The 26,290-nt window shown below is 37.5% G+C and overlaps 1 protein-coding gene across 8 annotated transcripts in view; it reads left to right on the forward strand.

Moving 5' to 3' along the window:
• Window positions 1-26,290, forward strand: part of MEIS1 (Meis homeobox 1) — a 126,762-nt gene that overhangs the window by 74,442 nt on the left and 26,030 nt on the right. For all 8 annotated transcript variants that reach the window (XM_025201448.1, XM_025201447.1, XM_025201444.1 and 5 more), the window contains one exon: window positions 24,051-24,127. In XM_025201448.1, the coding sequence (XP_025057233.1) occupies window positions 24,051-24,127 (77 nt within the window). The remainder of the gene's footprint in view (window positions 1-24,050; window positions 24,128-26,290) is intronic.

Consider the following 26,290-nt stretch of genomic DNA (forward strand, 5'->3'; position numbering starts at 1 on the left):
CCCCCCCACATTTTAGTTTCATAGATGGTAGGTTTTCAGGTTTATTGTCTAAAAGTTTGTCATGGCAAACATCATAAGTTTGAGATTAAAACACTAAGATGTCATCACGCAAATCCCAGCCTTATCTTTATTTCAGTTTGCATTGCCTCAGGTCAATTGTGGTTTGGATACATTCTACCAAATTTGTCATTCTGTTTAGTTGAAAACCTAGGTTTTCATTAAATCAATTTCCATTACAACAGTTTCAACAAAAAATGTTTGACTGCCTCTTATTTTTAAATCTTTCATTTTATCCCCATATAAATTACTCTAATTTAGGGTTTCATTCTATGTAACTAGAGAGAACGTAAGTAAGTAGAAGGGAGTCTAGGACACTACATCACTTCCTCATTTGGGACTATTATAATTTCATAGAGGATTCTTTGTACTTCAGTGGTATTCCACCATCTTCAGTTAGGTGGGTTCCAGAAGACTTATAACTGCCTAGTTTGTTTCATGAACTGGAAACTTCTTCCAAAAAGAACACCTCACACTGAAGATATTGCATTAATTCTCCTTTCCTTGTTACTGACAAACCATCTTTTGGTACATACGTACAATATCAGCCTACTAAAATTATTCTTTTTTTTTTTAAAACCCTCTTTTTCAAAGGATGCAAATAACACAATTGGGAGGTTCTAGCATAGCTCCTAACATAGGATAAAAGGCAGTGTGAGGCCCACAATGATAAAATGGGAAACAGTTTTTTAGAAGTAGAGAGAAAGTGGAAAGTACTGATAAGAAGAGGTGCCTTTAGATGTCAAGGGGGTCCTGTGGTACATAACACAGTCAAGTCACCTTTGATAAAATGGAATAATCCACACAGGGCTTACATCTACACATAAAATTAAGGCGATGTGGTAAACTCCAGAGCAGTTTGTACAAGGGTACACTGCTCCCAGGCTCAGCATCTACAAGTGCACATGAGACAGCAGCAGTTTGAGCTGGGGCAGAGCAGCCCTGGCTGGCAGCAGGCTTTGGGAATCAGCCCCAGGCTCCAGGTGGTGGTATCAGGACTGGTCAGGGCATGAGAGTGTTGAAACTACAGAGCCATGTGGTTGACCCCCCAGGCCTTGCCAGCCTGGGGCTGCTTTGCCTTGACTCAAAGTTCTACTGTTTTGGTCAGTGTCCACATGTGCATTTTAGCACAGTAAATGACTCCACTGTAAGATCGTACTGTCTCTGACATTACTATCTTATGGCAGAGTTAATTAATTTACTGTGCTCTAATACTGTGCACGTGTAGATGGTGATGCTTTACCGTGGAGCTAATTAGTCAATTCTGCAGTAAAACGCATGTGTAGATGCACCCAGAGAACAGCTTGGGAGCCGTACAGTCCATATCAACCAAAATCTGCTGGCCCTTTGGGATCCCCAGGTGATATCTGCAGTCCCACTGGAATACAAATGTATCCTGATTTTGGATCAGTGATTAGCAGACCCATTGACAGAATTTAAGTTGCTCATGTGCCTTGGGCTCAGAGGGGATTCTGACTTTGGCACCCTAGGACAATTGTGGAAAAGAGGAAAAAGCTTGATTTTACAGTTGGGTTCCTTTACACCAAAGCCTGCTCCCTGAGGTTCTAATGTGCCCCTTGAAAGGTTTTGAGTGACCTTTATAGTATTTATGTATCAGACACCCTCGGTAGAGTTTTCTCTTCATTGCATATGGAAACCTAGCCAGAGAGCTGTGTCTAATTTGCTTTACAAAATTTCAGGGAACTAACTATACAGCTACAATTGTTCACTAAGCTGGAATCCAACTGTAGTTTCTTTAGTGCAGCAGGTTGGGAGCCCAAGAGGGCTGTTAACTGCAGCTTTGGGGCAGGATCATTGTGATGCTGTTAATAACAAGAATCGTAAGATTCTTCTGAATAAAATGCAATTTTGGTAATGTTTTCATAAACAGTAGTAATGGTGGCATTTTAGTAAGCAGTGGCATTAGTCACATCAAAATTGCACCACATTGGCTTTTAAATTACTCCACCTGTCTGTATGAATAGAATTTTCAATGTAGAAGCACACAGACAGCTGCTGCTAATGTTTTCTTCTCCCTGTGCAGATAATGCTGGTAAATCTACATGCATAAAGGGCTGGTTTGTGATGTAAAATGGTACCTGACCTACTGGCTCTGGTGCTACAAAAGGAACAGCTTTAATTACAAATGATTGTGTTTTAGTTTTGTACTTGTTGATATAAAAATGTCTTCCTGATCATAATGTAACCTCTAGTTCATTTCCACTAGCAATGTTATACCCTCTGCAATGATTTGCAAAATAATTTGTGATCCTTGTTCTTAAAGTAGAAACCTGTCTTGTTAGCATTCAGAAACTTAATAAGGACCTAATTTTCTTGGTCCAGAGTGCCCTTTGGGTCCATCACCACCCTGTAGAATGGGGCCCTCTGTGAAGGAGAAACTGTTTGTACTCACCCTGAAGTATTATTCATCAGTTAATGAGATTTATTTTCAGACCTGTTCCCGTTTGCAAAAAACTAGATACAGTACACTGGTGCCCAGCATCCAGAAGTCAAATTCTACACTGAGTTCCTGGGAAAAACACCCTTGCATTTGGTGGCGTTACCTGGAGTGTAAATTAGGAGATGATTTGGCCCTAACAATGCCACCCCAGACAGTCATCTGTTACAGATGACTGATATTTAAACTTTATTAATTGCTGTGCAGAGTTATGGGGGTGGAGAGGAGAGGGATTTGTATGATTCTAATCTCTCAAGGTTATTATAACAAAACATTGTGATATTGGCCAGCGAGACTCATGCACCAACCGATGCAGTTTTACATTGTTGATATTGGTTTAAATGACATGTTTGAATAGATTATGAGGCTGCTTTTTGTTCCATGCTCCTGATTTTTCAGAAGTGCCTATTGCTTGCTGGAGAAAATGCACAGAGACTTGAAAAGGGTTAAAGTCTATAATGGTACCATTAAAAATACAGCTTGCCAATGAGCTATTTTGTGAGACTGGTATAAATATAAGATACACTTGTCTGGCTCATTTGCAAGCATTCTTTTTTGACTTCTTTCACACAACTGGTGTTTTTGTGTTTAATTTAACAAGAAATGAGTAGTAAATGAAAGCTGCTGCCTGAAATCCCACTGTGAGCATGCTTTGCACTTGGCTCCCCAGTGAAAAGGCAATTTGTGAAATTATGTGATAGAGTAATTAGATGAAGCCAGGGCTTCTGATTGTTGCCATGCTTATGTGGTGAAGGTTTGCTGGGGGAAAAAAACGGATTATTACCCTGGCAAGTTGGCTCAAAGCTTCTTCATTTATTTGTAAACAGAATATTTAGTGACCGCATAGGAAGTAGCTGTAATCACCAGCTCGTAAAGAAACCACAGCAGAGCTTTTGGATTTTTACAGAGTGCTCATGTAAAATTTAAGCTGGGAGGCAGAATCCCTGTTAATGTAATTAGGATCTAATTTACCACCCTTTGCACACAGATGTAATAATGTCTAGATATTTATTCTATCTTTAAGCACATTACATATACCTCAGTGCAGCAGTTACTGAACAGAAACAGGTGTGAGCACTTTCCTGATTCATTTTTACACTGTAAACACACAGCGATTTAAGGGGAAATATTTACCAAAAAATGAGGGGAAAGAATGTCTGCAAATGAGGCAGTAATGGACAGTTGCCCTTTATGTACTGATGGATTTCTCAATGGTTAAGTAAATTAAAGCAAATGCTAGAAAAATCAATAGGCTTGCAGAGTCTTGGTTGTGCCTCATAGACTTCAGGACAGAATGACAGATGTGGTGCATATGACCCATTTAAGTATTAATGCTTGGGAAATTGCCTTGCGTGCAAGGTTATAGGCCTAGAAATATTGTTATATTAAATTACAGACAATAATATTTTTAAGTATATGTGGAATTTATATGTTTCAGTTTAGTTGCTCTTATGTGTTACATTTGTCCTGGAAGATTAGTTGCTTAGCTGTTCCTATGGTACAGTAAATCTAAATCAGTTTTAAAATGTTCATGTAGTGAATTGTCTCGTTAAGCTGTAGTTGAGAGTCAAGTGTGTTGCATAGTGATATGGGGACTGTGTTAAATAGTACGCAATTAGGTAGGGAATGTGTTAACTGATAAATGTCTCACTGAAGTGAGTTGCAATTAAATATCATTTCACTATGGCTTTTCAAATACTCGAACAGTTTGTGCAGTTCATGGACTGGACATTGAATCAGATTCTTCTGTTTGACTAAGCAAAAAGTGAGATATCACTAGAGTGAATGTACAGCTAAAGAAGGGCTAAGCAAATAACCACCAAGTTAAATCTTGCTCACCTTTCTTATGCAAGATTCTTTAGAGTTGTTCTCTGAGTGAGAACTGAGATGCTTTGGTAGGCCAACGAGGTTAGAATACTTCTACAAGGGGAAGCATTGACATCCAAGACATTGGTTACTTCCTGAGGTATGGCAGCAGAGAAGTAAACCATGTGAATAGCACTACTTAAGTGGTCCCTTGGAGGAATTGTGTAAAAATAGGGTAGATTTATGTACTTGCTGATTCAGTGCCCACAAAAGGGCAGAAAGGATGTGACAGACTCATGGACCATACCAGTTATCTTGAGTTTATCCCAAATTTCTATATCTGTGAAAGTAGCAGTGCATAAATATTTATGAGCCCATATAAGATACATATTGAGTGCATCTACACATCACCCTATGTCGCCATAGCGACACGCTACATCCCCATACAATGTGCTACATTGTCATAGTGATCACATGAGTCTACACATGACTGGCAGTTACTTCACCATAGTGGCACTCTCCCCCATTTTAGCGTACTGCTACGGTGAAGTAGCGGCTAAAACTAACTGTGTGCTGTGTGCATGGCGCAGTACGGGCTCTTACTGCACTGTACTTTAGTATTTCTTTTTGGAAGTACTAAAGCACAGTGCAGTAACAATGTTGCCATAAGGCAATGTGTGGATGCACCCATTAAATAGGGTTTTAGACCATCAGTAATGTTGCGTGCAGATGCTTTTCCTCAAAAGAAAATGCACAGATATGTTTCTGCCCTTGCTGATTCAGTGCCCACAAAAGGGCAGAAAGGATGTGACAGACTCATGGACCATACCAGTTATCTTGAGTTTATCCCAAATTTCTATATCTGTGAAAGTAGCAGTGCATAAATATTTATGAGCCCATATAAGATACATATTGAGTGCATCTACACATCACCCTATGTCGCCATAGCGACACGCTACATCCCCATACAATGTGCTACATTGTCATAGTGATCACATGAGTCTACACATGACTGGCAGTTACTTCACCATAGTGGCACTCTCCCCCATTTTAGCGTACTGCTACGGTGAAGTAGCGGCTAAAACTAACTGTGTGCTGTGTGCATGGCGCAGTACGGGCTCTTACTGCACTGTACTTTAGTATTTCTTTTTGGAAGTACTAAAGCACAGTGCAGTAACAATGTTGCCATAAGGCAATGTGTGGATGCACCCATTAAATAGGGTTTTAGACCATCAGTAATGTTGCGTGCAGATGCTTTTCCTCAAAAGAAAATGCACAGATATGTTTCTGCCACGCATGGATGCAAAATCCAAATATTCCTTCATTTTAATAAAACTTTTCCTGTATTTATCAATTTTCAATTTCCCATTTTTTAGTATCTTCCACAGATAATATGATTTGGTTTGTTTTGTTTGTTTCCCTGTCCCCAATTTCCACTCCCATTTTCTAAAAATGTGAGAACTTGATCAGGAATGAAACAAAGAATTTTTACTGGGCCAAAGAACTGCACACCACTACTGGTTGCTCCTGTAAAATGATGACATTGCAGAAGGACAGATTATTACTTTTGGGCCTGTTGCAAATCTATTTGCGTATTCAGGATGGATGAGAGGGAATAGTCCTGAAGGCTGTCAGGCCTAGGCTGTGTAATATGGAGCTGAGTGATGACAGAACCTTGTCATTTGCCCACATCTAGCTTCATTGCTATGGTGACAATATGCAGTGATGAAAGTTATCATTAAGGTTCGGACAGCATACTCTATGGTTACTGTAGCCGCCAGCCTCTTCGCTGTAGCATATTAGAGCCGATAGCCCTTGGTGTCAGAATAGCACCAAATCTCTAATGACAGAAACTATGCACAGATTTTGGATACATGGTGAAATTGCTTCTAGCATTGTTGCCAACCTTGGCAACTTTTTGTGTCAGTGACAGAAAATTGCCCTTACTTTCCTAGTCATTTTTATATACCTCATTAGTCTCAGCAATTGATTGCCTTGATTTATTTTATGTGCATGACAAATAAATTAATAATATATTTGTGAGAAGTCCATTTTTTATGCACTTGCATTTACATTTCTGTGTTACATGATAGTAATAGATCCAAGCCATTTTCATTTTGGTTTGGATACAGCCAGTCTACTAATGAGTGTTTACGTGATAACTTTCTGGAAATACACATTTGAGGGGGCCTCAGGAACTGGGTCATTTGTTTTTGTCCAGACTGTAAAGGATCAAAGGTCACTGGGAATCTAGAAGCCATTAGTCAGTGACTAGATCCCTAGGTTGTCAACTCACTAGTCACCCATGGCAACCTGGGCAAGATATGCTGTCAGTGACTTGGCAGGGAGCCTGTTTTACTTCCAGATTGCATAGATAAGAAGTGGAGCAACTGCTCTCAGAATTGCTATAAAAATATGCTGACATAAAATCTACATTTGAAATACAGTATGTGCATTTTCATGCACATCTTTGTTATAGAAGTCATGGGACATTTGAGAAAACGATTAGAAAAAGAGACATTGGCTTTATAGCAATCATTTTGCACTTTTCATCTTTAGTCCTTGCATTTTAAATTTGCAAACTCAATTTTAGTTTAGTGGCAAATGGCAGCTCAGAAAGAAGAGTGTTGACTAAAATGTTCTTCCACACTTGTAAGTATAAAGTTCACTTAGGGAAAAAAAAAACTTCTGGTATTACTTATTTTATTTGAACAGATTGATTTTTTTCCTATGATGTTAAAGTATATTTGGCAGTAATACCTTTATCCTTATTAGAAGCTATGGCAAAAGACATAGCTGCTGAGTTAATTCACTCAGTTTACTTCCCCCATTGAGCCCTAATGTGTCCCAGTCCCCACCCCTTACAGTGAAAACATCATCAATTATAAGGCTGACAGGAGCCTGGGACTCAGTGTAAGTTGCTCCTTGGGGTTATTCATCTTGGACCAAAAAATACTGGCACTCAGCAACATTCATCACTTCCACCTACATAACATGATTGAGTAAATGGTGGGGTGAATTATCAAAGGAAAAAGTAGAAAAAAAAGATTTTGAATCCGTCTCAGGCAAGTTAGTTTGGTCTTGAATAACAGGAGAAATTGAGTCATCAACCAGCTTGCTATTTGGAAACTTTACATTGTAGTTTAATGTTACAACTAAACCTATAGATTAAATCATGCTTCAGCTATAGGGGTCATGGTATTCTTCCTCATGGCCTGACCTAAAATGATTCTGTATTATTGCACTGTACAGCTGAAATAGGGGCTGAGTTTGTCTCTTGAGGTTGATTTTTCACTTCTGGTGGGACTGATTCATGTAAACTCTGCATGTATCAATCTTTAGGTATGTGGTACTGTGTATGAATTCTTCATAGTTTTTTAAGCATTTACATATAATTTATGATGAAGCACATGACTATATTTATATTTGACATTATCTGCTTTGTTATTATTTAATGTATTATAGTTAATATTATATATTACGTATAATTATTGCAAGCTGCTTTGAATTTATTTTGATAGAAAGTATTTCAGGTGAAATCTTCATTCAAGGTCACATAGGCACAAAAGTACTCTTTAGCCCAAGGGCTTCAGTAATAGAATTTAAATTTAAATTAGATTAAATTGTCCTTTATTTAAAAAATCTGAAATATTTACTTTCCATCGATATAAAGTGTTTATGAAACAGGAGGAATTACCTTTACTATATACCTGGGTTTGTTTCAATCGGTGCGGTGGTTAAATGTTTGTCTAAATAAATACAGATTAAATAGAGGGCTTTATCTCGGGTGCTGGCACTAGTTATCACACAACTTCCTCCCTCTCCCTCCCTTCAATTGTTAGTTGTATAAGATGACTTAGCAAGCATAATTTACAACTGATAACCTTTGAATGTTAGTTCAAGAAACCTGTACCATAGTAACAAAAATCATGCAAGCTGTGCTGCAGCCTATTAGAAAGAGACTTTGCCATAACGCTGATTTACGGGAAGAGATATTTGCCAAGCTTTATGCTCTGGGAGCCAGACTTGAATTAGGCCTAGACTAAAGTGACCAATAATTTTAATATTTGAAAAAGAGTAAAAGACGTCAGGTAGAATGAACTCATGTATATTTCCCCCAAGTCATCCCTCTCTCAGTTGGAGGTCTTATTTTTAACTTTCTTTAACAATGGGAAGCTGTAATGTTTCACTTGGACAAATTGGTTTAGCTTTACAGTTTGGAGTTGAATTGATCTTGACACAGCACTAGAAGAGGCTGCTATTGTCATTTTTGTTTGATGGTAAATGATATACACCTGACCATAGGAAATAAAAAGACACTGCAAAATAATGGACAGCTTATAGTCCTACATAAAAAGCTCATGGCTCTGTGTAGCAATGAAATCAAAATATTATCCTTTTGAAGCATGCTTATTGAGCTTGTAAGAACTACTGACATGCAACCATGCTAAGACAGGAATAAAGGTCTTTGGGGTCCTTTAAACATGGATTCCGAAAAAAGAAAGTTAAAAAAAAAGAGTCCCCATTCAATACCGCAAGGCAATGTCATCACAATGTTGGAAAGCCAACTCACAGCTACTGGGTTATTGCGGGCATTTCTGCCCTTGTCGTTTGGATTACCACTGTGCCACGCGCACAGTTACACAATGCATAAAGGCGAGGGTTATTTCTAGGACAGATAATTGAACATTAATACTCGTTGACATTGTCGTAGGAATGATATGTCAACCTGACAGGGCCTATGTGCTTACATCTGCTGATTGGCTGCAGACGAAGGGTATGTTTGTCAGATCAGACCTGGGGCCTCACTGCAGTGGAGCCAAGGATGATACAGCCATTAATCATGAGCTGCCATCTTGAGCTCAGATACCTTCTATAAAACATTTATCATGTGCATGCGTTTTTTTTTTTTGGTCTGGCTTACAAGAAGTGTATTTTTGTTTGTTTGTTTCTGGTACAATGAACTGAACAATAAGCAACTTTAATATGCAATAAGCATACTTTATGTATGTCTTGCCTGTATGTTTCTGTGGAACTATTTTTAACTCGCATAAAACACTGGTGGACAGATAGAAGTCATTTAGAGTGGGGCAGTGTATGATCAAGTTTAGATAGTTTAATTGTTAAGAATTGAAGGACACAAAAAATAAAGGGGAAGTGACATTGTTGTGATGATTTATTTATTTCTGTTGTCAACAAAACCTTTTAGGCAACTTGTTACAGATAAAGCAATTGTATTGCCATCATATTTTTGCCCCTACTCCCCCCAAAATCACACAAACTGTGCCTTTCAATATCATTTACAATAAATCTTTAAAGAGCTTAATTCCTTTGTCACAGCATTTCCACAGCCACACTTTACTAAAGACGTAACCATTAGAGAAACGAGAAGCAGACGGAAAACAATTACAGAGGCCTCTGACACTTGAGTCAGTTCTACTTTCTTAAAATAGGGCTAAACACCATGTTTGTAATTTCTCATGTATAGTTCTGCCCTGCATAAAATGTTATAAAATAGGGCCCTGGAGAACATCCATTATCACATTTTGGTTAACATCACAGATTTTAAAATCCCAGTTGTACTGAAGCCATGAAATAAAGCTTTCATCTGAAAAGATCTAGTTTCTCTTTGTTATTAAAATAAAGGAAGCCATTAAACAAAATATATGCATATAATAGTGAAGTTAATCATTTGGTATCATCAAAATGATAGAATTTTAATTTTTTTTAATTGGAGCAGTCATCTTAGAAAGGTTCATGTATGGAACAAGATCAAATGTGCCTGGTCTCTCTCTTACTTTATGACTTGTTAATAGTGACATTTTTTTTGGTCTTTAACTACTTTCATTTAGGTCTTTGTAAATGAAAAGTAGAGTGCTGTTCAAAAGAAACATGCAGGTTTTTCAAGCTTAGTATTGACAAAATAAATTAATTGATTATGTATTATTATCTTCATGAATTATTAATAGACATCATATCGTAAATGTGCTGAAAGCTACATTACATCTAAATGCTTTTGCTTCAAAATTCATTGATTGTCTATTTTATGGTGGGAGTTGCATACTAGTGTAGGACTCTCTTGGTATGTCTGGTCCCTGACTGAAAACCATTCAAGACAAGAACTTGCAGACTACATTCTCTGCAATTGGAGTTCTCCAGCTGCTTTCCCAAGTCTCTTTAGATAGTTAGTTACCAATACAGCACATTTCTTCTGGGAGGGTGCGTAGTGAGAGCACTGCCAATGCCCTTCTGTGGAACAGTTAATTGAAGATGATCATCTAGGTCCTGATTTTCCAGAGTCTCATGCTCTTTGTGACTTTATACACTAGGGGTGGAATTCTCTTGACCTCCTTGCAGTCAGTGGGAATGTTGTATTGACTGCAATAAAGCCAGGATTTCACCATAAGAGTAATTCAAATGATCTTGTTGTAACAGATCATGGTGCCTAAAGCTAAACATGCACATATGACCTTGCCGAGTCAGGGCTCATCACCCTGAATCTTTCACTCTTAGGCCACTTTACATGTTACATTTATGCCACATTTAATGTGTTAATTGTGGCATAAATGGCAGGGGTGCTACACATGCACCAAATTTAAGGTGCCATAAAATGGCAAATCAGCCATAAATATGTTCCACATATAATATAGAACATTTTTACAAATTGTTTTTATGGTGCCTTAAATTGAATGTGTGGCATGTCAGGTGTGGCCACTACAGCTGGGGCTGGTCCCAGGGCTACACTGGGTCATGCTGGGCTACATACACCAGGCTTTTAATTTGCTAGTGCAGGGGGAGCCCAGGATGATATCCACTGGCAAGCAGAAGGGACACAATTGGGATCTGATTCCTGATCCCAAAATTGTACCTCCTGCTATGTACATGTGGGATTAAGGATCAGATCCCAAGGCACTTTTTAAAGAACATCTGTCATGTTACTTAGGCTAAGTACAGAGAGTCAAAAAGCCTGAGGCTAAATCGATTCAGTCTTTGCAGATTAGTCTAAAATGCAGAGATTAAACTGACTAATAAGTGAATAGACATTTAGTTTTGATTCAAGAAATGCAGCCAGAAGCCTGGAGGTGCTAGAGCATGGCTCTCTGGCATCTAGCCAGCATGGGCTGTGTGCTTGCTTCCTTCTCCTGCTGCCCCTGAGGTCTCTGGGATTTGCAGTCCAGAACCACAGCAGCAGGACACTTCAGGCTTCCTCATCACTTCCTCTTCGTGCTTCCAGGTATCTTTGGGATTTGTAGTCCACAGTCATAGCCAGCAGTAAGTTTAGCAGAGCAGGGGGCAGCTCTGTACTTTGGAGAAGTGGGGGTTTAACCTACCCCCCATCCCATCTCTGTTGGAGCAGGCAGCATGCTGGGATGCTGGGGGACTGTGATTTAAATTGAACTAGGAAGGGGTCTGTGCCAGAATTTTCATAAACCGGTTTCACCCAAATCATTTAAATCTGATACTACATTCAACCAGGTTTATCTTAAACCAGTTTCAGCCATTTTGAAACTAATTTATGTGCACTGAACTTTTGTTCTGTTATACATTTAAACCAGTTTCTGATGACTTAAACCGGTTTATGTATAACTTCTGTTCCTAGCATTTGTATAGCCTGACTGAAATCCAAAGTATTATTCAGTGTTAGTAGTTAGTTAGGCAGAATCTGGCCTATAATAATTCATCTAAGCCTATTTTAAGGCAATAAGGCTAATTACAGACATTTGGGGAGGTTAAATCAAGTTCAAAATGGCCACCCAATTTAAACTTAGCTCGTCCCGGTGCTGACCTAGTCCCAGTGACCAGCAATCAGTCTAAACCTGTAACTGAAAAGAAGTTCTATGTACACAAACCAGTCTAAAAATTGCAGAACCCAGTTTAAGATAAACCTGGATCTGTGTAGTATCAAACTTATTTGAGTTAGGTCAAACCAGTGCATGGAACTTCTGTGCTGTTTCCCTGCACAGCCCTGGGGCTGGGAAAACCCGGCCACTGGCAGCAGCCCCAGGGATGCTGTTTTTACTCCTCTTCCCCTGCACTGGTCTATTTTTGCCCTCCCTCCATCCCCTCACCTCTCAACCAGCCATCGCTCTCAACCCCCATCCCACAAGCTGCTTCAGGTGCAGCTGTTTTTATCAGCATTCGCCACTGCCGGAGCTGAGCAAATTGGTCTGGCCTGGGGGCCGATGGCAGGGATGGGGGTGTAGGCTCACTGGAGGGGACCCCACCCCACCCACCCCACCTGCAGGTCATGCCTGCCTCCCCATCCCTATCGGGATGAGCCTGCCCACCCCATCTGTGGGATGCACCTGCCTCCTCCCCCCCAAACCCTACCTGCAAGTCATTCCTTCTCCCCATCCCCTGGCAGACCCCCAATCCCCTCCAGCCTTCTGGACTCCAAACCCCACTGCTAACCCCCCCATCCTGATTTACCTGATATCAGGCAGTCATTTTGAATCTATTTAACCTCCTGCTAATGACCCTGAATGTCTGTACTTAGCTTAAGAGTTTTTTCCATTGGCTTCCATGGGAGAGCATTTGCTTTTTTTAAGAGAGGGTCTCAAGGAGTCCATGTCCCCAACCCAGAGGAATAAGATTTTAGAGCATCCTCACATCTAATCTTCCATACAATTACTATTTTCAATAAAACATAGGGACTGATATATTATGAGTTTATGACATAATGTGTATAGTGCTGATTGGAAGATACACCTCAAAATTTGGAGGGGAAAACAACTCCTCTGCCTCTCACCTTCTCTCAGTGGATCTAGATTATTATCCTGTAACTGCATACCCATGTGTATATAAATATCAATGCATGTCCCTTTTACTTTTAATTCATTAATGTTATCAGTTGGGTTGCTTTGATCATTACGACAGATAATCAGCGCATTTACTTCCTTTTTCTAAGAGCTTTTAATTTATATCTTGCCAAGTAAATGTAAGTTACAAAATTAGCCAGCACTGATCAGAAACTTTGTGCACACAGTTCTGCACCCTGAATCCAGTCAAAGAGATTTCACACAGTAAATTTGCGTAGATAAATGCATTCTCTAGTCAGGAAGCAGAATTGCTTAGTCAAGTTTACAGAGTTTAAACTTGGACATATTATTCATATATTCAATATTACTAAACTTAGACCATTTTAACAGAAGGAAACTCATTAGAGCCTGGGTATGAATAATGTAATTTATAAGGAAATCTAGTGTTAAAGGTAAAAATAATGGAACTATCAAGGATGTAAAAGCTGAGTTGTAGATGAATGAAAAGAGGGAAACTTAAATAGCTTGCTCTATATTGCAAAGTGAACAGAGTTTCATGAAAACCAGCTCTAGTACAGGTAAATTGCATTTGAATTTCAACTTCAAAACTGTATGCCTTCCTATTTGGCAGATGTTGAATTGATAATGCCTGTGTGTTAAAGAATTCTGATTGTTTCTTTTGCCACCTTCACAGCTTATGAAAATTCAAGTAGATCTACCTAATGAATATTAATAAGAATGATGTCTAGATAACATATAAGCCCCTGGATCTTTGAAACTTGGATGGAGTAGAGAATTGCTGTGGGTGTGGATTTCTTGGAATTTATCTTGTTTTAAAGGATTAACTCCCTTAATGTTTTAATATTAACATTTAGTAGCAGGTATTTTTTAACAAGAGCTGTATGTGTTTCTTATTGTGGATGAGATCCCTTACTGAGCTGTATGTGTTTCTTATTGTGGATGAGATCCCTTACTAATTTTTTTAAGGAAGAGAATTTATTAGATGGAAAGAAAATCAGTTTACCTTCATAAAGACTTGGTCCCTTTCTTCATTTACTGACAGCCAAAAATTAGCTGTATCAATAGCAATGAAAAGCATATTTATTTTATTTTTTTCTTTGCTATACATACCTCACTCTGTAAGGAAGCTAGAGTTGTTAACAGGGAAATGAGAATGACACTGGTAAATTCTCGATATCCAGGTATCCTATGTTGCTTTGAGGTAAATTACGTCTAAACATGTTAGATGCACTTTTATTTAGTTAATGTTTTCATAGATTTTAATGCCAGAAGGGGTCCCCAGAAGGGACCATTAGATCATCTGCTCTGACTCTAAAACCAAACTAGAATATAGGAGGTAGTAATGCCAGGTGGTTGAAGCTGGGGGAACTGTGAGTTAGGACACCAGGGGCCCAGCCCTGTGATTGGGTAGGTAGGGATACATGCTTAGGCCTGCATGGAGATCCTGTTCAGACCGAGCTGGCGTCACCCAGGCGCTGGGATCTACACACACAGGTCCAGTGCAGACTGGAGACTTGTGTTCTGTTCCTGGCTTCACACTGTGGCCTCAGTCAGGGCAGTCCCTGTCTCTGTACCTTACTTGCCTTATTTGCATAACTCAGTCTTACTGGCTTCTGAAAGTTAGTCATGAGTTTCATAATACTTTCTTCAGCTTTTTCTTAAAGTACCAGCTCCTGGAGTCTGGTGATGATGCGAGAAAATCCTCTTTCATTTAAAAAAAAAATTAAGATATCCCTTGTACTTGCAGAGAGAATCTTGGAAACATGTATCTTAAATTCTGAAATACCAGAAAAGCAAAGACAAAGAATCTGAAGTTTATCATTTTTGAAAAACCTCAGGATCAGAAATCAGGTCTCATGATTTTGGGGGCTGTTCGTGGTTTTTGAATATTTAGCATGAGTTGACTCTCAACACTCCTGTCATAAGGGCGGTGTTTGTAAAGGCTTCCCCATAAACTCTGTTTACAAAGTGACCCTTTTGTGTCTGTGAAAATTGTAATATTATTTCAGGATTCCTTCAAAATTAATTCAGTGAGTTAAAACTTCCAAATAGGGATCATATGCTTACATGTCATCAGAAGATACGTAATAGGAATGTCACATTCATTTTACAATTACAAACCAGATACCCTTTCTTTGATTCTAAACCTGTTAGGAAAACTTTGAAACAAGAACATTCGAGATCCATGGAGCGCATGCTGCTTTTGAAAAAAAGAACGTTTTTTTCTTGGAATGACAAAAAGGCTAAAAAAAATTTAGCCTGATATAAGGGGAAAAGTCATTAAAATGCAGTTCTTTCAATTATATACCATTATTTGTCATCTTTATCGTTTTTCTATAGTTTTCATTGCACCTTTAATGGTATGCCTGGTCAGAAAAGGTGAGATGGAATGTGAACATACTTGGCTGCTGATGCTACTGTTAGCGCCTACTAGCTGTGCTTGAATCCCTGTCCCTGTAGATTTTAATGTCCCCACAGACTGCTGGCAGTCTGCTTCCAGCTGTGGCAGGCATGATGCAGTGAATTGCTTTTGAATGTTCTTTACTCAAATAGGCAGTAATTACAAGCTTAAAGAGGTTTAGTGGTCCAGTAAACTACATAATCACCCCTGAATTAGCCTGGGCTCATCAGTTGCAGTCCAGCAAGCTCAAGTCTGCTGTTTGTATGCAGTCTTTATCACATAGCAACCTGAGCAGCAGGTGTGGAACAGCAAGAATCCCCCATAAACACAACTGTCTACTGGGGACAATGAGCTCTAATGAGATGAGGCTACACCATCACTGTAATTTAAGTGGGAAAATTAACACCAGAGAATGTGTACCAGTTCCAAGAACCTTTAGTTATATTGGGAACAGTGTTGTTTTTCTGCATTTTTTTCTGGATCTTTAAATACATCCTCTTTTTTTTCTGAAGAACACGTTGTGTTTTTGCTTATAAGTTGTGTGTGCTTTATTTTTTTTTACAAGGGCACATTGTGAATATTTAATGGTGGACAGGGCATCTGTTCAAGGACTTTTGATGCCAGCAAAGAAACATTTCAAAATAGCAGCTTTATTTTTCATTTCTTTCCATACTACTTTTCCCTCATCAAAATTCGTAAATATAAAAGCCCCTTTTCAATGACATTCTGATGTTACTATAGCAAGTGTGTGTTTGTATGTATACATCTGTAGGACCTCTGGGTCACTATCCAAGAGAAGGCAATTGAGTCTGAGGCAGAACATTTTCTGTTTGGTTCTTATGCTGCAAACTGTAATGTAAACCGTTAAGGGAACTTCTACTTTCTAGACTACCCCTACATAGGGGAACCTGTTGAATAACATGCACTTCCTCTGTGTTATTTCACTCTGTTGTAACCCCCAAAGGTGGATTTAGGAATTTGTAGTGCACAGTATAGAGAAGGAACTTTTAGAATACAGAGCTCAGCAAAAGAGAGACAGAGAGTAGAGAATCCAAGTAAAGGCTTTGGGAATAGCTGTGTGGGATTACAACCACTGTTGCTATCATTTACCAGAGATTGTGGCCTATTTCCAAGCCTACCTGTTTAGAAAGTCATTTAAGGCAGATAAGAAGAGTGAATCATTGCTGAGAACAGGCTGCTGGTTGGGAGATATTTACCTGATCTAATCTGTTTTACACTTACTCTAAAAACAACAGGAGCACTTTTATGGACTTAGGCTCCTTTGTGTCCTTCTGATTTTCATAACATTCAAAGGAACAGTTCTATAAGGGGTGAGGACTTTTTTTTTCTCCTTCATAGCAGCTTTTAACCTAGTATAGGGTGAGGGGAGAATTTTATGAACACCATTCAAAGATGGATTTAACCTTTGAGATCCCCTACTAAACCTCTGATGTGAAGTTGGATTAATTAAAAAGCTTTCTTTTAAGTATGAGAATTTTAGTTATAATTGGATTGGAAGTTAGCTAATGCCTTTACTCTTGTATTCCAATGTCACTTGTGTGTAATATTTTATTGCTTTTTGTATTTCACTATGTTTAACATATTTTTGCCAACATTTAGGAAAAAACAATTTTTTGTATTATTTATTTTGTCCTGGGATATTTTTCATTTAAAAACCCTTAGCTTTGTATAGCCAAGGAACTGGACTTAGAGAAAGTCCATTGCCCTTGTCATGGTAGAATGAGCTAACAAAATTGCAGAGTTACTTTTTTAACAAGATGTTTTGCAATATATAAAATAGATGTTGTCCAAGCAGGCTGATGGTACATGCAGACAGGTGGGGGGGGAGGGGGGGAAAGCCCTTTTCTAGCTCTGATTTTCCATTTGCTCCTCCTGATATAGGCTAGGACAACTCTGTAAAATCAGTAGGGTTTAACTGGTGTGAGCAAGAGTAGAATCCAGCTTCATAAATGTTAGCGCTACCAGCATGCTTCCTAAAAGTGGTAGAAGGTTCATTGCTTGGGATCTGACTGGCCAATTCCATGGAACAGAACAATGCTGCAGAAGTAGGGGCACAGGTTACATCATCAAATTGGCTTTTCCATTACTGATTCCTATGATATCCTCTGTAGGGGAATGGTCTGATTCTTTTTTTTTTCTCATTGAGTTCTTGTATAATTTGAAAGGGGTACCAGAGAAGTCCTGAAAAGAATATTCTAAGCCTCCCCACAGCTCCTCTTCAGAAGAAGGATATTCCAATTAATGGATGCCAAAACTTACTTACAATTCTAGCAATAAATTATTTAGAAAGGGGAAATGAGAAGAGGATGGCTCTCAGCAAGTAAAAAAAAAATGCAGCTTGCCCATTGAAAAGTATACCTATTTCCCTCCCTATGCCTCTAGAAAAATGTTTCTTGTGATCAAATTACAAAAAACCAAAAGTTAAGAATTCTGACCAACTATATTACACATAGAATTTTTTTCCTTATTAAAGGCCAGATTCTGGTAATTTTACTCATGTATTTCCTAAGTGGCTTGCACCAAGGTCAGGCAAGTGTGTCAGAATTTGTCCCTTAGGAATTTGCTGGTCTGGAAAAAGCCAAACTGGGATGTATTGCTTAACATAGTAAAATATACAAAGATATGCATTTCTTGGTGCATTTACTCAATAGTTTACATATTTGTATGTATTTTGAACTTTAAAGAAGGAAATATGTCTATGGTGTTAGCATTTGATATTAGAAACTTTATCAGTGCAGGGCTTTAAAAACAATTATCAAGATCACACCGATAGACATTAAACTGTTGTGAGTTCAAGAAATATTTTCCTTTAACAAAGGATTTGGTCTGCCTGTGCATTTAACATTAATATATCCTACCATTTGCCATTGGGTTTTCTTGGTAAACTGTGTTTATGTATTAAAAAACCTATAAACAAAGAGTTTTAAATAACAAATCAGACAGTACAATAGCATTGTAGGGCTCCTTCACTGGGCTAAACCATGTTGCTTGGGTAAGAAGCTGTAAAAGCTTTTTCAGTTTGCCCTCATACATGTAATAAAGTGATTTGCTATTAAATGTTTGCCACTGTTAAGCTCTTCCTGATATGCTTGAGTCCTTGCCATGTGATAAACAGGATCAAGTTTTCAGCTTCTTGCTGATGTTCATAGTTGCACACCTCAACTTGGCAACTTCTTATAGCCACTACTACTGAATATAAAACAGGTCACAGAGCCTGTCTATAAACTGATTCACCCTGACTGAAAAATGAGCAAACTGTGACTAAATGCATTCAATTTATTGCTCAATCTAAACACACTGGTTAAGAATTAAGAAAGCAGGTTGAAATCTTGTGACTTTACTGATAGTGTTCCAAACATTTTTGGCCACTTTGCTATTGCAGACACCCTCGTTATTCTTTTGATTCTAGCATGTGTGAGGATACAGGACTCAACTACTATAAATTCAAGCTATGTTCTTAGACTACACCATGCACTGCTTTTGTAATGCAAATGGCAGGCACAAAGTGTCTCTTTGATAATGTGCAGTCAGGAGACAAAAAAGCATTCACTGAAACAGTAAAACTAATTCATAAAGCTGAAAGACAATAAGGAAGCATTATGGATTTTTTAAAAATGTATTGTAGATGAACTTAATTGTGAAAAATGTAAACAGTTGGGATGCAAAATATAAAAGAACCCTACCATATCAAATTCATTTATAGTGGAAAAAGTTCTACTAGAAACAAGAATTATAATAAAATATAGAAGTAATATGCGTGATTTGAATCTTTTTTGTTTGCTTGTTTCTTTATTAGTTAAATAGGTTCAAACCAATAATACTGCTGATCAGAAACATTAACATAAGACCACAATTAAAGAACAAAAAAGCATTAAAAATGTATACCACATTATAGGAATATACTGATTCATGTGTGTAAATTCCAAGTGATATACTTTTTTTTGGAAGGGGTAGTTTCAGTTTATCCGATACCAGGATTTAGCTCCAGGTCATCTTCCATTAATGCATTAAACTTAGTTGTGGAGGAGGCAGAGGACTGGAGGAAATGGATAAAAGAACTTCCGAAACTGTTCTCCCAACATATTCAGGCAGCCAACAGAGCATTGCCTTGATAAGAGTTGTATTGGACTGTTGCCATAACTTTTCATGTTACATCAGTTCTTCCAGTGCCTATTCCCTCCCTACCTTTTAAAGCATGATATGTAACATTTTGTTTGAAAATTGTTTCTACCTCTGTGCTTTGTTATAGCTGTTTTGCAGTTTGGTGGAGACGGCAGTACTGTGTCATAAGAAATTACTAAACTGGGGTTTGAGAAGGGACAGTTTAGCCTTCCATTATCTCAGCAGCAAGCTCTGTACAGGATTATTTTAAAATTTTCTGCAACCATTACAATGTGCTGGTATAGTGGGCAAGGCAGTGAAGTGTTTTTGGTACTTGGTTACCAAGGCAGATAAGATAAAAGTGTATCACTGTCCTGGCGTCCAGCATTTGCCATCAGCGGTGGAAAATTTGATGAAAGGAGTACATTTGGACTAGGAGTATCATTAAGATATGAGACTGGACGCTTTCCATCTGTATTTACTGTAGAGTTTCTCTTTACCCACTGACTGTAGTCCAAGAAAAAAAATATTGATTGTGTAGCTAAACATGTTCCTCACTGCATTAAAAAAAAAGTCTTAAAGTCAAGAATGCTACTCTCTAACTACAGGTTTATAAAACTGTGAAAGGAGAACTTGATGGAAAGTTACATTTTTCTCCCTGTCACTTTGATTTCTTTGTTACTAATAAAATGACTGCTCTGACTCATATTTTGCATAGTTATTTTTACCTTTTCAAATGTTCCTTAACTGTTCATATTACCCTGGGCAAATCCCTGTGGGATAATTTTCATTTGCATGCTGACTTTGATGGGGTTATTAAGCAATCACTTCTGTACTAAGTCATTATTAAAAGTAATACTACAGAGCATCAAAAACATATTAATAATGCCAAACAATCCACATTTCAGTACTAGAGCTCTAGTAAGGAAAAAGTGGTAGGTTTCCTAGTTACAGAGCAGAATTGGCTGTACAATCTGCAGTGGTCCTATCAGCTGTAAGAGAGGAGTGCTCATCACAAAATAATGGGATCAGGTTCTTAGTCCTTATTTATTGTCAGCTGTGTTCTTTTACATGTATGTTTCCTTGCCTGCTAGGCTGCCTTTCCCCTGGATTCACCCTGTGCCTCTAGCCTTAACAGGAAAGCTGGTCTGCATTCTCCCAGTATACATGGGCTGGATTGATTCTGGGAAGGAGGGTCAACCTTCCTATACATAATCACTGTTTTATGGCTTTCACTCATTCTTGAGGTGTTAATGCAGATCAAATGGAAAACACTCCAGAAAGGACGTTAGAGCTACTGAACTGCCCTATAGATGGTCCTAATCGTTAATTCTTATTGTAAGATCTAAAGGTAATTTTGTTTGCTCTCCTAATGCGTTGCAGTTCTCCCAGTGGTCCTACCATATCCTTTCTCAAATTCCCATCTTGATCAATTGTTTGCAAATAATTAAGCTTTTAAGAGATAATGGTATGAGGCTAATGTACACAACAAAGTAAAGGTCTCAAGTCACTGTTTATTGAACAGTGGTCCAATTTGCTTTGATATCCTGAAGTGATCTGAGTGATAGGGATATTTGCCAACTGGAGTCACTGCTCCATTTATAAGTGACTGTTTTCTTTTAAAGAGTGTCTTTGCCCCTTTTAAACAAAAACAATAAGAGGACACTGTCTTAGAAACTACCTCTCACTGTTACATGTGTGAAAAGAGGTTTAGCAGCAATACCTTGGAGTGAATTTCCTATTTCTTCATAAAATGGCAGTTCTCTGGGTTCCCACTTTTATCTCTGTTGCAATGTGATGTCTGCCATTGCCTGTAGCAGGGGCCTTACTAGCCCTGTGGGTGGGAATGCAACAAGGCTTTGAATGTTTTTGTAGCAACTTAGCCTGTGGCATGTTGACTCTTTGTCAAGTCATTTTTTTACCCTACAAAGGAACAACTCAGACTATCCACAAAAAGCTTATATAATAAGGATGCAAAGTGTTTACAGTATTTTAAACATATTGCATTTCATTCAGAAAGACAGAACGAAAGAAAGAAAGAAAGAAAGAAAGAAAGAAAGAAAGAAAGAATGAGCCTACTTCATTGTGAACTTTTGGCTAAGAAGGATTAGCTACATGAAGTCATGGCTTTCATGTGATTATAGCAATTATAGATTTTCATGAAATTCAAAGTTTATGCTACACTAAGCCAATAACTGGACTATGAAAAAAATCAGATGACCTTAAACATACCATGGTTTAAGGAATTTTGTTTTTATACTTTAAAAGCAATTATTTTTACAGTAGCTGCATTATTCTAGTGGCTAATTTTATCCAGTCTTGTCTATTTGGAAAAAAGTCCAGAACAATTGAAAATTGCTTAATGGAGACAGACTTCTCAATTCCAATAGCTAGAGGCTGTCTAGTAATTATTGCTTGCTGAATGAAAATAGACACAGTTTGTTCAGTTACTTAAAATCAGATCACATGTAAGGTGGCAAAGCAAAAATAGAAAAAAGAATAACTTTTTCCTTTTATGACAGTAAAGTAATAAAATGAGAAATAAAGATAAATACATGAAAACTCACAAGTCTGCAATGTAAGCTTTTGACTGGAATGTTGAGGTTATTTCAAGCTGAATGGTTCAATTTATTCTGATGGACTACAGTCAGGTTGATGGACACAGGTAAAAAAATACAACTGTTAGCTACCTAGAATGTAAGTACAAACATGCTTCTGAAAACAGCACAAATGAACTGTGGCAGTAGTTGCAGTGAATCAAAATGTAAATGGCATTAATATTGTGACTGTAGACAGTAAAGAACTGTGAGGTGGCCAGGCAATTCAGTAAGCAGAGGCTATTGGCACATTTAATGAAATTAAATTGTTTCCATGAAAGTTCTCAATGGATGTACAATATTTCTGCTTGTAAAAATAGTTACCATTAATTGAAATGTTTCTTATTAGCACCTGTAATTAGCTCTATGGAATTGGACTGGAAGCATTTTAAAAAGGTAAACCTGTAGTGGTATATAAAAGTATGTAGGATATACTTGGTTTTCTATATTTAACTGTAATATTCCATCAGTGGAGATTTTTTGTGGCAAAGGCATAGCCTATTGAAAAAGGAATCTATTGTAAAATGGGTTTTTTTGCCACTCAATTGGGCGCAGACTAACAATGGAAAGCAAATAAAGTTACTATGAGGTCTATACTTTGGATTAGGTAATTCAGTAAGGTAGCATATCTATTAGATTTCATATTCTGTGGTTCACAGGAATATGCAAAAGCTGCAAAATAGTTATGACAGCAGTAAGATTTCTGTATTTTATGAGGTTTATAAATTCTCACATTAAAAGGCCTTGGCTTACCTTTCTTGGAATATTGTATTTAATAATAAATCCAAAAAAAGTGAGAATGTTTTTGGAAAATGGATTGTGTATAGTACAACAAAGAACATTGCTTAACAAGAAGTGTTAATATGCTGTGTGGACAGGTCCAAACTATCTCACCATACAATTTTGCTGGAGTTTTAAATTACTTTTATTTTCCTTTTATTTTCCTGCAATGGGCGAGTTTTAAGTTCAGGTTATTCTTGCCTTTAAATGTAAAAGCAGTAGTAGTCGTACCTTCAGTATAGGCCAAGGACAGATTACCCTAAACAACAAGTTACTTTCCTAAAAAATTGCTGGATTTTAGCAATGAGAACAATGAAACAAATGATACTGCTGGTTCTATTCCTAAATTCACACTATGATGTGATTTTTGCTGATAACTTATTAAGCAATTTGTATTCATGCAGAAGTGAATTTTCTGAGAAAGCAATTAAGTTCTCACAAGAAACTTAACTTATGATTTAATTTTAACATTATCTTCAATTAAACTGGTATTTATTTTCTGTCTCTCATGATTAGTGCAGAACAGCTATGTTAATGTCAGGCAAAAATGTGCTGATCATTGACCTTATATTGGCCTGTGTTCAAAATCCCAGCATTTGTTGATGTTCAAGATGCTGATGTTATTTGCAAATTATTTTGGGGCAGAGACAAGATTTGTCTTGGTTAAATGAGATTCTGTCAATGTATTAGATGTATTTACAGTTTTATAGTTTTCCTTGATACTCTGTGAAATGCAGAGAAAGATTATGTCTTCGCTTTAATCATTCATAATAGGCAAGTACAAAACTTTGTGCTACGGCAACAAATATCCTTCTTGAGTATCAAGGTACTGGCAGTATCCTAAGCAGTTATTTCTACACTTCACTAATCTTTATAATTGGCTTGTCTTTTACTGCCATTAATTAAATGATCTAGTAGCCCATTAATAATTATAAAAGAGTGACACACCTCAGTATTTTCACCTTTTAATAATAGATGTCATACTTCTTATATTAATAAAAAAGCAGGCAAAACCATTGTTTTAAATATATATATTTATTTTGTTATAGCACCCGTATCCTTCAGAAGAACAGAAAAAACAGTTGGCACAAGACACAGGGCTCACTATACTTCAAGTGAACAATTGGTAAGTAATTTTGCTTGGTGTTTACATACAATCAGTACTCTAGCCCCTGGCAACCTGCAGCTAATGATTTGCATTATGATGACACACCCTGCAGTTGCCTGCTTTTCCTAGAAGTTTATTGATGCAAAAATGATAGAGCTGCAGACTGGTTTCAGTTATGGGCACTAGTAGTTTTACTGCTGCAGAAACAAATCATGTTTACTTGCCTACTACTTTTTAAGTAGCTATATTTCAGTATATATGCATTTGTTTGTTGTAATATAATCTTCAATGTAAATATATCTACATAGCCATCCTTCAGAAAATTAGTCACCCAAGAGCTAGAAAAGTTAAGTGACATATACACCAGTCTGCCCACTTTCTGCAACTGTATTAATTCTGAGTCCAACATTCTTATTATCAACTTGTGTTTTCTTGACTGAGAAAATTAATCTAGAATGTCATCAGTATACTTTTTTTACTTTGAAAAAAAACCCTAAAAGGAACTTTAAGGAATTATTTTTCTTTTCCCACTAAAAGATTGCAGGAGAAAATGTTATTTAGTTATGCTTAAAGAAAGGATGATAGAGGTAGATGGCTTTGAAAATGAAACCTTTGCAGTTCCTAAAGCAGATTTTGAGTTGCTAATTATATGAAGCAGGCTTCTGGATCAGGAAAAGTGTTCAGATTTAAGTACAAAAATATAGTAGCAAGGTTGTTGGGGTTTTTTTAAGTATGATTTATTACTCTTTGTTGCTGCACTGAAATTCAGGTTTCATACAATATATTAGAACAAGTGTCATATTTGAAGTGTATTGAAATCTAAAACCCTGTAAAACTAAGTGTATCTAATTAATTGTCCTAATATTTTTAGATTAGTGTTTATGATGGGAAACCTTATCCTCTTTGAAGTAATACCCAGAAAATGGGCAAAGCAAGCAGCAAGCCTGCTGGGGAAAAGGGAGGGAGGAGTGCCAGTTTGCAGACAAAAGTATTTTTTTCCCATTCAATAAGTGTCAGAGATTAATATTACTGAAGCTCTGATTACATGGCCTAATCCATTTTAGCGAATAAATTTGGTCTTGATGTCCATTGCACCTACATTAACAAACCCTCCTCAGTTAGAGAGAGTAGGAGCCTATGGGAGAGATTTCAGATATATTAAACCCCATTACAGAAAATGTAATTTCTGTCAATATAATCCCATGTATTCTTCAGTTTAGTACTTTAGAGATAACAAGCTACTTACAATATATTTGCCTTTGGAGGATTAATTTACAAAGTGCACTATCTGTGAGACACAGGCAGACTCACATAAGCATAGCTTGTAAGGGTTATCAATTTCTGTGACCTCACAGCAGCCCTGGGAGATCAATTTTTTTGCATCCCTTTAAGACACCGAATAAAGGAAGGGACAGAATACTTTGTATGTTCAACTGAACATACACATATTTACTTTAAAAGAGAGAAATAATAAAGTCTTAAAAAAAAATTTAAAAATATATTTTCATAGCAAATATGGACTTCAGTATTCTAGATCAACCAGGAGAAAAAGAACATTTATTGCCCCAACCTTTGTCCAATCAATACACTAATTTATACTGTTGTCCTTCAATTGAATGATAAGTAGTTTTATCCATTTTAGGAGCCACGTGAATTTACCACTGCCTGTATTTAATGATACGGTTGAGTAAAAGATTGTTGCTGTGGGACGGTTCTCAAAATGTGTTGCTGTGTGCAGCTGATACATCATCACATACCATGCCTTACTTGAAACCCTGTTCCTACAGGTGCATTAGCTTTTCTTTCCATCTTATATCTGCAAGTAAAAATAGTCTGGTAGCGCAGCTACTGTATGTGTGTCATAGGGATGGTTAAACTGTTCTGGCAGGGATGTATAACAGCCCTCATCAGAAATCTCGTGTTGGGAGAACCTTACAGGACTGATACTGTGAAAGAAAGTCTGACCTGGGAAGACAGATTAAAAAAAGTAGGTTCTTTCAATCAACAAGAGAGAGCATGAATGGAGGATTTGACTAAAGCATATGATTTCCTATGGACAAGTGTGGCAGTTTAAAATTGGCCACTAAAGAAGTTTTTAAGAGCTAATGAACACAGCATGCTTTGAACTAAAGCTAGTAGGTTTTTTCTTGAGTGACATTTTGGTCTCTCTTTGTACCCATC

The sequence above is a fragment of the Alligator sinensis genome, unplaced genomic scaffold, assembly GCF_000455745.1.
Source record: "Alligator sinensis unplaced genomic scaffold, ASM45574v1 scaffold939_1, whole genome shotgun sequence".
Taxonomy (NCBI): domain Eukaryota; kingdom Metazoa; phylum Chordata; order Crocodylia; family Alligatoridae; genus Alligator; species Alligator sinensis.